The sequence below is a fragment of the Lactuca sativa genome, chromosome 8 (genome assembly GCF_002870075.4).
Source record: "Lactuca sativa cultivar Salinas chromosome 8, Lsat_Salinas_v11, whole genome shotgun sequence".
NCBI classification, from domain to species: domain Eukaryota; kingdom Viridiplantae; phylum Streptophyta; class Magnoliopsida; order Asterales; family Asteraceae; genus Lactuca; species Lactuca sativa.
The window spans coordinates 75,105,954-75,119,290 of record NC_056630.2 but is presented as its reverse complement, the minus strand read 5'-3'; the positions used below and the strand labels follow the sequence as shown (position 1 = coordinate 75,119,290).

The 13,337-nt window shown below is 34.1% G+C and overlaps 1 protein-coding gene across 1 annotated transcript; it reads right to left on the bottom strand.

The window, feature by feature from the left end:
- Positions 1-396: 396 nt before the first annotated feature.
- Positions 397-2,816, bottom strand: LOC111903120 (uncharacterized). Its single transcript, XM_023898909.2, has 7 exons — positions 2,661-2,816; positions 2,046-2,113; positions 1,686-1,748; positions 1,524-1,571; positions 1,372-1,425; positions 1,204-1,264; positions 397-647 (listed from the first exon to the last, which is right to left on the bottom strand). The coding sequence occupies exons 2-7, from the start codon at positions 2,085-2,087 to the stop codon at positions 556-558; spliced, it is 360 nt and encodes a 119-aa protein (XP_023754677.1). The 5' UTR covers positions 2,088-2,113; positions 2,661-2,816; the 3' UTR covers positions 397-555.
- Between the last annotated feature and the right edge of the window lie 10,521 nt (positions 2,817-13,337).

Sequence of the window (13,337 nt, the reverse complement as noted above, 5' to 3'; positions counted from 1 at the left end):
TGTTCAAAAAAATATAAATGTTACCAACACAACCGGTTGTGTTAATAATCCTATTTCAACAATTCAAAGCATATATAAATCAACAATTCAAAACACATATAGGGCTTTAATCACTACAAAAAGAAAGTTAATGAACTAAATGAACAACGTGGTTTAGTGATAATTAATCATTTGAGATTTAAACACTCAAAATACAGTTTTCCAGTATTTGAATCTCACATGCTTGTAGTTCTAAAAAAAGATGGACAACATTATAAAAAGATACGTTTTGGTATATGAATGCAGTTTAATAGAATGAGAAATAAAATATCCAAAATGGAAAATCTTTGTATCAACTTGAATTAGAATCACCCTTTTACTAATGGATATAGCATGAAGCATAACAATAAAAAGCAATTCAAACAAAGATTAAGCAGCTTATTATTGCCTGATGGTAAAATTCTCGAACATACAACAATATGATATATAGTATCATCAACCTGACCAAATGTTTCCAAAGCACATATCTAGTAACATTATGCATCATACAATCGATCATAAAAATGACAAAGTCACTTAAATCGGTTGGTCTTCATCTTTAGTATCAGACTTTTCATCATTATCCATATCCTCCTCCGAGGCATTATGATTTCCATTACCACCATCCACTGTAAAAAAAAATGCAATTTGTTTAAAATGTTTAAACCGTTAGGGAGTTCTAGATTCAAAGCTCAACATATAAAGAGGTAAAAGAGACTGTGTTTAGCCGATGTGGGACACACCAACACACAGTTTGAGACGTAGGCTCGATGAGATTAGATTATATATGTTGAGCCTTGAGGTGTGCTAGACATATGCTCTGATACCATGTTAGATATGTATAGTTCTGGATTTTCTTTCTAAAAAAGCCCTTAAGAAGAGAGTGGAGACTCCAATATATTCAGATAGACAGATGGGACACAGTATGTGTCCCATCTGCCTCTATATATTAAAGTCTACCCTCTCTCCTTTTAGGGCTCTTTTGGAGAGAAAACCCAGGACTTTACATATCTAACATGGTATCAGAGCATATGTCTAGCACACCTCAAGGCTCAACATATATAATCTAATCTCATCGAGCCTCTGTCTCAAACTGTGTGTTAGCATGTCCCACATCGGTTAAACACAGTCTCATCTGCCTCTTTATATGTTGAGTCTACCCATTCAACATAAGGATCAACCAACCTTCTTCGCCTGCAGGGGCATAGGCAGATCGCCTTGAGCGGGATTGCTGTTGTGGTGTCGGCTGATAATAGAAGAAAAAATATTAGAGAATCACGTTTCTATATTAGGAAGTAATTTTTGGTTATTCTAGTTTTATAATTTCTAAGTTATTAAAAAAAATCAAAATACCTGCAATTTAGGGCGGAGTGCCTCTAAAGGTCCTTTGCTCTTCTGTGATCCTTGCTGTTGCACAAACAATAACCACATTTGGTTATTACTCCATAATTACTCGTGCTAAAAGATTATAAAATTAGAGTTGATAAATTTGATTAGTCAATTACCTTTCCCAATGCCCAATCAGCAGAATCGAAAAAAGCCCGGTCATGATCCTATCCAAGATTTGACCAAGAAAGATGTCAAAAATCAAAACTGAAACTTTATTACCCTTTTTTCTTCCCAATTTTTTTAAAAAAAAAATAGAAAGAAAAAAAGGAAACTTTTACCTTTGAGATCAAAGGGTTTTTCTTTGGCAACAATCCTCCGTACTTTTTCTTGATTACGGCTTCCTGCACAACACACAAATCTTGCTATAAATAGATTGTAAAATGTTACAATATCATCCGAATTCAAAGAAACTATTTATAAATGGATAGATTTTTCAAAATATAATGTTCTAATAAGGGAAAAATTGATTGTAAAATGTTACAATTCACAAGATTTTTCAAACTACAACGACTTGATAAGATAAAAAAAAATAATTAAAAACTACAAATGAAAGTAGGATGCTATAATACACATAAATAAAAGTACTTTGCTATTTCTTGAATTTACCCCTAACAAAAATCTAATGTGTGAGAACTTACCTCCTGCTCCTTTGAGGGCATGGGGTTGTTTGTTTCAGACATTTGAGCTTATCGAATTTGCCCAAGACCTATCATCAACATAAGCATTTAGCATCGATTAATGAAAAATAACATGAAACATGAAAGAATCCATGATTCCAAGTTTCTATAATCGATAGGACATTGTACGAAAACCAAGATCTATCTCATGAAAACAATATTTAAATTCTGATTTATGAATTAAGCTGCAATAATAAAGCACATACATCAAGAAAACACCAATCTTTCTCAAAAACGTAAGATCTACAAGTTTAAGCAACTTCGAGTAAGAATTTCTTCATAAATTAATTTACCCACAAAAAAGAATCACACGATAATTCCGAAGTTCGAATCTTTAAGTGAATTAAGTTGCCATTAATTCAATAGACGAAGCTCCCAGTTCACTGATTGCAAACATTAATCAAGAACAGACAGAAACAGAGACATGTATATGATTAAGAAAATCCCAAGTAGAAATACGAAACTAATTCAACTATATGGGTAAAGTTTGAAGTAATTACTACTAATCTGCTGACGGAATCTTGAAAATAAGTAGATTTGAGGAAGAAGATGATGATTTTATGTTTGACTTTTTACCTTAGTCGATGATCCGAAGGAAATTGGCAAAGGGAAATCGAGATTTCTTTGTTTTTTGAAGGGAGATCAAGATTTCAGACAAGGTCTTAAGAGTTTCGTTCCCAAGAAGTAAAATAAAGAATAGATTAAATTTTACTTGTTAATTGAATAAGTTGTTGTCACTTGTCAGACGAGATCAAGAAATATTTTAGCCCATCATCTTAAGTGGGCTAGGTGTCCATTTTTGGATAATGTGGGATCACATAGCAATCAAACATTTATTTGAAGCCAATTGAGATTTTATTTATTTGATTTATTTTTAGGGTGTGTTATGTTGAAAGTTTTTAAAAGTTTCATTTTATTTTTTTTAGAAAAATTTTGAAAAAAAATAAAGCTGCGTTGAAAGCATTATTTTTCATCTTTTATTTTAAACTATCCAAAAGCTACTTCAAATAACTTTTAGAGTAAATTACACGAATGGTCCCTATGGTTTGGGGTAATTTGCGCATTTGGTCCCTAACTTATTTTTTTAACTCGGAAGGTCCATACTGTTTGTTTTTGTTACGCGCTTGGTCTCTACTGTTTGTTTTTGTTACACGCTTGGTCCCTGTCTTACCTAAAAAGACTATTATTTAAATTGAGAAAAATGACGGGATAGGTAAGGTAAGGTGATAGGGTGGAGTTGGGGGTGTGCTTATTTAAAAAAATTAAAAAAATCAAGGGAAAAGTAGTCTTTTTAGGTAAGACATGGACCAAACACGTAACAAAAAGAAACAGTACGGACCTTCCGAGTTAAAAAAATAAGTTAGAGACCAAGCGCGCAAATTACTCTAACCATAGGGACCATTCGTGTAATTTACTCTAACTTTTACATATTTATAGTTTTTTAGAGCATAGTTTTTAATTAAGACAAAACTGCATTTTTGGTCCGTGTGGTTATCCAAAAAGTGTGGATAAGGTCCAAAATGTTTTCAACTTGCATCATTAGTCCAAAAACTGAAACTTTTTGTGGTTTTGGTCCATGAAAATTTTAAAATTACTTAAAAAGACTATTTTGTCATTCCATTTTGTTTATTCCATTTTTTTATGTATTTCAATAATTCAGTAGTTGAAAAAAAAAGCAAATAGAAAATATTATTAGCACCCCTCCCACCCCTACCTCTTACGCCGATAACCCTACCCCTCTCTTACTGATTTAATCCACAATCACACACCGATACACATACATAAACTATGAGCATAATGAAGTTCTGGGAAAAGATTCTGCAGATTCAACACATATGAGCACACATAATGAAGTTTTGGAAAAACTGATGTTGATTAAACACACATATGTACACACACATACCTCTCTCTCTCTCTCTTGTGTCTCTCATTCTCTCTTCCTGATTCAACAAACACACACATACACATACTGATAAACCAGATTCAGAACATTGATAAGCCAACACCTCATTCTGTTACTCTCTTTCTTGAGGCTCTCATTCCAGCAAAGGATTTTCACCATCGGAGAAACCTCCAAGAGCGAAGCGACCATCAGTTTATGTGTGTAGTTGTTAAGATCCGAGATTTTAGGGTTTTTAGATGCTCATGTGGTGTCAATTTCTGTGTTCATCAGTGTATTTATGTGATGAAGGTCTAATTTTTAAGCACTTGTTCAGAACCATTATTTCCATTTCTCAATTTCTTGAAGGCCCACTCTCCAGATTCTGATTCAATTTCTTGAAGGTGCAATATACAGATTCTGATTCCTTACAATGACTCAAGTTCACCACCAAAGTTGTTGCGGATATGGATTTTAACTCGTGGTTGTTTTTATGTGTGATGAACCCAATAGAGAAAGGGAGGGGTGGGGTTTACAAATTGGGAGGGTAGGTTAAGATGCTTTAGAAGATTGAAACCCCATTTTTCATGAGAACTGGTTTTTGGGGGAATTCCATGTGAGATAAAAAACTGCTCCAGTACTATGGAATCATTTCAATGACGATGGTAGCTTAAGGTTTTTTGAGGTGGGTCTAAAATTATGTTACCTGGTGTTTTTGTCCTTGAAGGGATGATGAAGACGATGAGGGAAAGAGGGTTCTTCAAGTAGAGAGAGAGAGAGAGAGAGTGTGTGTGTGTGTGTGTGTGTGAGGGAGAGAGGGAGGGGTTCCCGGTGGAGAGGGATGGATGGGTAAGGATTTTATTTTATTTTTTAAACATTTAAATACTAAATTAATAAAGAAAATAGAAAAAAACAAATCAAAAGGGTAAAAGAGTCATTTCAAATTGTTCAGGGACCAAATCCATGAAAGTTTATGATTTTGGACCAGTGGTTCAAGTTGGAAACTTTTTGGACTCCATCCACATTTTTTTGCTAACCACATGGACCAAATTTGCAGTTTAGTCTTTAATTAACTTTATACATTAAAAAACCGATTATTTTTATAGTTTTAATTAATTTTATATATTTATATTTTTTAGAACATAAATAATAGTTGCTAGTTACAACTTTCTGCTTCTGGCTATAAGTTACTAACTTGTAGTTTACAAGTAGTTGTGCTACACATGTCTTTATTTTTGTTTAAAAATATTTATGGAAAATTTAATCATACAGGGAAAATGCAAAATACAATATAGATAAAACTGTAAAATTGGTCTATGTGATATGTATTTTTTTGGGTTTTCGCCCAAAACTTGATTTTTTTTTTTTGCTTTGTTGTCATTTTATTATGTTTCTATGTGGAAATAATCATGTTAAACTTAAAATGACTAATATATCAATTTGTTTTCCTTATTTTCTTAAACACTTTTATCTTTTATTTTAATATTAATATTATGATAAATAAAGTGGGGTTCTCTCTCTCTCTCTCATCGAAATTTCTAATGAGATTCACTTCCATTTTCTCTATTTAAGTTTTTATCTTCGATCAATCCACTCCTAATAACACTGTAATACCCACTTATGATGAAATGTTATGTTAATATGTTATCAATTTCATCTTCGTGTTTTGATTTCTTTGTAAAAATGTTGTCTAGATCATTTTAATTTGCTCAATCTCAATGATAATTATTGTGTAAGCATCGCCCTCAGATCCTCAGAATCATGGCAGTTCACAAAATTCTATCGAGTGTCACCTCCGGTCATCAGATCGTGGTTATCAACAAATGGATATTTCAATACAACTCGTATTGACTCTGTAATACCTGTATTACATGACACTTTTATTCCATTACATGAAGAACCCTAGTAAAATTTATAAATAGGAAGTGCTTAAATGAAGCAGGTTTTCTGAGAAGTTCATTACTTGAATTTGTATACAGGTTGATGGTAGATGGAGATGAAGGGTTTAGTAGGGTTTTTTTTTTTGTTCAGTTGGGTTTTTTGTTTATGTGTATGTATGTTTTTTGTTTGGTTGAAAGATTTAAGCTTTTTGTTTCGATGAATTTTGGGTTCATGGAACAAATCAAAATGGTCAAAGCATTTAATCTAAAGAAAAGTTAAATTTGTCCTTCTGTTGAAAAAAATGTGAAGAACAATAAATTTTAGTGGAAATCAGATAAAAATGAGGGTGGAATGAAGAATGGGTGTTTGTTGAATGCCATATATGAAGTTTGTTGATGAACTTAATTCATATTCGATGTGGTACATGATGAATGAGAGAGAGAGAGACGGAGAGAGAGGGAGACTCACTTTATTTATTATTATATTAATATTAAAATAAAAGATACAAGTGTTTAAGAAAATGATGAAAACATATTAAAAGAGCATATTAGTCGTTTTATGTTTAACGAGGATCGTTTTCATATAGAAACATGATCAAAAAGACCACAAACCCAAAAAAATCGAGTTTTGGACGAAAATCCAGAAAAATACATACTACAGGGACCATTTTGTAGTTTTGTCTAAAATATAACTCTAATACGACATAAATTCTACTTATAAACGAACTTACCCTTAATTTTAAAAAAGAGAAATTAAATATCCTCCTACTTTTGTTCCTACAAATCCTCCTACCCAATTAAATGATGACATGTGTCATTTTATTATATTAAAATATCATTAAATGAACATTATATGTGACACATGTCATCATTTAATTGCGTAGGAAGATTTGTAGTAACAAAAAGTAGAAAGATATTTAATTTCTCTTTAAAAAATCATCAAAAAAAGAAAGTATTAAAAAAAGCGATATAACAATTTAATTAACTAGAAAAAAAAACTACAATATATGGTTTGATCTTGATTATAACATGATTTTATTTGGAAAAACCTCTTCAATGAATGATCTAATGCTATCTATGAATTCAACATACGAAACGTCATGTTTTTATTATTGTTGAAAACATACATTACATTGAGAAAACAAGAGAAATGCATATGTTAGGATACACCAAATTAAATTATGAGAACTATTCTAACTTTAATCTAATTACAGTAGCTTCTTAAATACATCGATTATGATATATATATATATATATATATATATATATATATATATATATATATATATATATATATATATATATATATATATATATATATATATATATATATATATATATATATATATATATATAGAGAGAGAGAGAGAGAGAGAGAGAGAGAGAGTTAGGTTCAAGATTTTCTACTATATATTGTGTGCATGTAGGATTGATTCTAAACCAATCATTTCATTTATTTTAAGAAATTAATTAATGCATATTAAATGCTGAATATTTAATTAATACTTATTATATCTTGAACATGTAATATGCATTAATTAGTTTCTTAAAATAATTAAAATGATTGGTCCAGAATCAATCCTACATACGCACAATAGATAGTTAGAACAAAATAACCTAACCCTATATATATATATATATATATATATATATATATATATATATATATATATATATATATATATATATATATAGAGGGGGGTAAGTTCACATATTTCTCACATCTATTGTGTGCTTGAATGCACCAATAGGAATTTAGTATTAATTATATGTATATTAAATGATATCCATATTTATAATTCATTTTTATGGAAACTAATTAAATTCGTCATTAATGTCAACAATAATATTCTTTCAGAATGAATTCATATCTAGAAAAATGAGAGTGTATTCTAGTAGAATACACTCTCGTTCTTCATATATATATATATATATATATATATATATATATATATATATATATATATATATATATAGAGAGAGAGAGAGAGAGAGAGAGAGAGAGATGATCGGATGAGGACTCATTTTAAAGTGAGGACTCGTGAGGACACCTTAAAAAAATTGGAAAAAAAAATCTAAAAAAATACAAATCATAAAATAGAGCATAGTTCTATGTAGGATGCTAGTTGTTTTTGTGATACTTGCATGGAAGAACGGGGTGTGACCTTGGCAAATATATGAAATATGAAGAGTTGACCCCTGATAATTGTATAAAAGACCACGATCTAGCCCTTGTTAAATGTATTTAACATCAGATCCTTACCCCTGACATCATGTAGGATGCTAGTTTTCTTTTTGATACTTGCATACAAGACCAGGTAGTGGCCCATTACACTTGTATGTAAGACCCATATCTAGCCCTTGACATTGCAAGGAAAGACCATGATTTGACCCATGACAAGAAGCAATTGTAAGATGTAACGCCCGTAGATCAGGACTAGTCAATTTAGAGACGATAAGCGTCAAAAATGACTTTTTTTTGGAAAGATTATTTAGAAGGAGTAATCTTAACTAAGATGTAGTTTATGTCACGAGGTTTTCGAATATATAAAGAACGTCGAAATCGGAGTTATAACGAAGAAGTTATGACCTGTCGAAGTTTCGCGACAGAACCGGCACGACACAGCGCGACGTAAATAGTGAATTTACGTTAGAGCGATATTTATACAAAACAATCTAAATGAGAATTGAAGATCTCATCGATAGTAGTGCAACGACGGAAAGACGGACGAAAACGGATGTCAGACGAAGGAGTTATGAGTTTATAACGGAGTTTTCCTGTCTCGGCCTACTAAAAATAATATATAAGTAATATAATTATAATATATTAAAAATAAAGTCAAAACTAGCCAATGGAGTCTAAACGAGAGTTGTAGAGCATAATCTCACCTTCGCGTCGATATAAAGAACGTCGAAAACGGAGTTCGTATGCGAAAGTTATGAATTTCTGAAGTTCGGGGCGCGAAACCCCAAAACTGTCAGATACCACGATGTGGCAAGCAGTGTCACGACGTGGCTAGTCTTCTGACACCTCCGGGAGTCCCCCAGATACAACTTGCGATGACGCATGTAGTGACGACTAAGCCCACGACGTGGAAAAAGGTGCCACGACGTGGCAAGGGCAGATTTTGCCCTATAAATAGATTTGAAGGGCCAGCCGAGTTTGGTTGCTCATTCTCTCATCTCTCACCTGTATTGCATCGATTTATGTGCAAAGAAGTACCCCCCGAAGCCCCGGTATCAACCCCGAAACCTGAAGATTCCGAGAAGAAAAGAGTTTCCGAGCCGCAACTCTGTCCGCAAGAAACCCGGTGTGTGAAGATATCCCGGTTTCATCGAAGAATATCTACTTGAAGAGTCGTAGTGTTGTCTGTGCATCGTCTAATCAAGTGAGTGTATAGTCCCTTTCATAAACACAATTTTAATACAAGTATTGTTTGAATGTATTAAGTGTATGTTTTGGGTGAGTGTGTGGTTACTTTCTTCTAACACATAAATATTTAAGTATTTGATGTGAAATATGTGCTATGTGTTTATACATTGTTTGCTTATTTGAGATGAGTGTGGAATGGATGTTTTATATAGTTTTTAAATGAGTTAAACTGTATATGTATTTTATATCTACAAATATGTTGGGTAGTACATGGGTAGATGAGAGAGTTGGTATGTGATAAAATGATGAGGTATGAAAGATGATTAAGAATGATATTGGCATATGCACCAATTAGAGAATGTCATAATACTAGCAGATGCGCTTAAGAATAATATCGGTAGATGCACCAAGTAGTGAATGTCCTAATCCTGGCAGATGCGCTTATAGGATAATGTCGGCAGATGCGCCAAATAGAGAATGTCATAATGCTAGCAGATGCGCTTAAGCATAATGTCGGCAGACGCGCCAAATAGAGAATGTCATAATGCTAGCAGATGCACTTAAGCATAACGTCGGCAGATGCACCAAATAGAGAATGTCATAATTCTAGCAGATGCACTTAAGCATAATGTCGGCAGACGCGCCAAATAGAGAATGTCATAATGCTAGCAGATGCGCTTAAGCATAACGTCGGCAGATGCGCCAAATAGAGAATGTCATAATACTAGCAGATGCGCTTATAGGATAATCCTGGCAGATGCGCTTATATGATAAGGTCGGCAGATGCGCCAAATAGTGAATGTCGTAATCATGGCAGATGCGCTTAAAGGATAATGTTAGCAGATGCGCCTAATAGTGAATGTCGTAATCCTGGCAGAGGCGCTTAAATGATAAAGTTGGTAGATGCGCCTTAAGTAATAGTGGAATTTGTGTCTATTTCTTAAAGTCAATCTTTAGGAATGAATGAATGAAGGATAGGTGATTCTTAGGGTAAAACCTTAAGAAATAAAGAAGATAACGGGGATGGGTAATTGAGTTGATTGTTTGATGATTAAATATAATAATTATATTATTTTGGGTTGAAAACCCTATATGCTCATCAGGCTCCCAAGCCTGACCCACTTAGTTTTCTTTGCATTACAGGTAATGACACAAGAGTATAAGTTGGGGGACTTGACAAGAGGTTTTGGATTATAGATCAGTAGTTATAAAGAATTGTTGTAAGGTCTATTTTATACTGTTTATGCTTTTGGTCTGTATCGGAACATGACATTCCGAGATTTTGTTATTTAATGAAAATACATTTCTTAAAAGAAATGCTTTGATAAATGCTTATCCTATTTTTTTGGGACAAATTCCGCAACTGTTTTCTTTAAAAGATAACTCTGATTTTAAAACAAAGCATAAACAAACCGGTCTTTTCTGACCGTGAAATTGGGGATGTCACATAAGACTATGACTTGGTCCATAGCATGCACTACTTATGTATGGGATGTGGTATTTTGGGGGACTCGCTAAGCTTTGTGGTTATGGTTTTGCTTTTTAAATCTTTTTAGGTACTCCCAGTTCCAAATGGAAGGTCTGAATTGACTGCACAGCATCCCCTGATGGATTTTTCAACACTGATTATTATTGTTTTTCTCTGATGTTGAAAGATACACTTTACTTTAAATGGGTTTGGAACATATGTTGTATGGTATTGATGGTTTAAAAAAATGAATAATTTTTATTGGTACTTTTAGGAGATTGCAAGTTGGTATCAAAGCCTTGGTTTGAGGGATTCGAACACACTCTCCAATGTGTTTGTACTCAAATTAAGTATTTTTATCTTTTTGAAAGAAAATAAATTTTCTAATTTTTTTAACAAAGAAAGGGGTGTGATGCTTGCAATAATCCGAGCTCAAGTAAGTGATTCCCAAAATACCCATACATGTTGATATGTTATATGTGTTATAGTATGATATGCATGTTAGGAGTGAGAATAAGGAGCTGCTTGGGATTGCATGCTAGAATGTCTGTTAGGAGAGATGCCTTATGCTGCCTTGCCTATTTAGTTTTGTTGCTCAAATGTTATATGCTTTGTGCTTTGTAGGACTTATATTGATGTTAGTTAACTATTAAATGAATATGTTAAGTTGCATGCCACAAAGGTTAAATAGTTTTAGAATGATTGATTTGGCTCTATTACGCAGCTCTCGTTTGATTCTAACTATTGTAGAGGTGGATCTTTTAGTCGAAAAATTATTTAAGTTTTATTGCATGTAATTGTATTCATGAAGTAGTTAGTTGACATTAGTAGGAGGCTTTTAGCATCTGGGGGCAGGGTGAGGTGGGAACCGTAGGAGAGCCTAAGAAGTGATTTAGTTCAAAGGGTGCGCTGTTTAGCGATTTTTTAGGGGGTGACTTAGAGGATTCATGAAAATTCTTAAGGAAAGTATGCATAGGTGTGGAAGGTATTATTGGGAACATACTACTAAAAGCACAAGATCCATACTCGAATCAAGGAAAGTCACAAGGATTCCAAGGGATGAGTTTCTAGCATAAGGGGTTGAAGGTAAGGTTTGCATCTTGCCTTCTGAGGGATGAAGCATGTGACTGGTGGGAGGAGGTTAGTCATGCCTTGGGATCTGAGGTCATGGTAACCATGTTTTGGAAATTCAAGGTGGAGGTTGCACCTGCCATTAAGGTACAATAGTTGGCGAGGGAGTTTCATGACCTTGGCCAAACGATGGAGACTATGGCGGAGATCACTGAAACGTTCATGGGAAAGGGCTTTTCTGTTTCCACAGTATGTTGTAGGTGAAGAGATGAAAAAGATGAGGTATCTTGATATGTTGAGGGATGACATACGGGAGTTTGTGAGCATGTCGAGTTGTTAGACCTTGGAGGATATGATTGCCAGAGACTTGGAGGGAGAGATTGAGTTGGAGCTTCGGACGAAGCGGAAGTCAGTTTCACTTCAGTCAATAGAGGGCTCAGCAAAGAAGCCCAATACTTTCGTTTCACAAGCTAGCAGCCAACATGGTCAGGGCCAGTACAACAAGAGCTAGAAACCGTACGTTGGAGCGTGTTAAGCAGTAGGTTTGAGCTGCTACAATTGCGGAGAGATTGGTCATATTGGCTGGGATTGCCCCCAGGGATCGAGTCTGATCTGTTTTCACTAAAACCAAGTGGGCCACAAGAAAGCCGACTGCCCGATACTAACAAGTGGAGAGATGAAGGCACCTGCTCCAGCTACATTGAGGATTACTGATGGCCGCTAGTGCAGGATTAGTTTTTGTTAGGATCATGCCTTTAGGGACACCAAAGATTAGGTTAAGAGATACTTGAGCCACTCAGGTCGAATGTCAGTTGAAGGGTTGGTTAGCTCGTTGTACCAACCATTATCTTTAGTAAGGAGAACAACGGTTGTTGATCCATCAACCAACTTTAGAGTTGGTATGGTTATTTTCATATGGGTTTTGTTCAGTAGACAGTGAACCATTTGATTGGTTATATGTCCATTTTCAGTAGTTGGTTAATTCATTTTGTCATCAATTGAGATTTTTTGAGGATTTTGGAGTTGTATCAATGGAAGGTGCTATGAATGCATCAATCTTTCATCAAGTTTTGTGCAGTACAATTTTTTTTCTTTTGATGCATGTGTACCCTTGATCGTATGGTCATGGAATCTTTATTCTTTCAAGATCGGGTTGGTGGAGGTCTTGAAAAGTAGAGTCCAGACGCTGCAGCGATATTGATCAAGGGATTCATCGGTATCTCTTGTGCCTAGTAATGTCAAGCGTAGATGTTAAGAATCAAGTAGTGAAATTCAGGTTAGCTTGGTAATTCGAATGGTTATAAATTTCTCAGGGTGTAGCTGAATCCAAGTGGGGTAGAATTGCATGGGATTAAAGGAAATATTCCAAGTGTGTTCCAATTTGAAGTTTCATATCCAAGGTCAAGCGGATTTTGGTTGAATTGAAGCTTATGCAAGGGATAATTAGTCAGCTGTAATTGGGGAAGCGGGTGTTGAAAAGTCAAAGTTATCTCGTCCGAAGACATGGAGCATCAACAACAATGCATTTTGGGTTAATGACTATGTTCAAGTGGAGGGTTGTCCAAGGGCCTCTCTGCTTGTT

Coding starts and splice junctions, on each gene's coding strand:
- LOC111903120 (XM_023898909.2), bottom strand. CDS start 2,087: ATGTCTGAAACAAACAACCCCATGCCCTCAAAGGAGCAGGAG. Junction 1,572..1,685: donor AAAACCCTTTGATCTCAAAG/GTAAAAGTTTCC, acceptor AATCTTGGATAG/GATCATGACCGGGCTTTTTT. Junction 1,265..1,371: donor CACTCCGCCCTAAATTGCAG/GTATTTTGATTT, acceptor TTCTATTATCAG/CCGACACCACAACAGCAATC.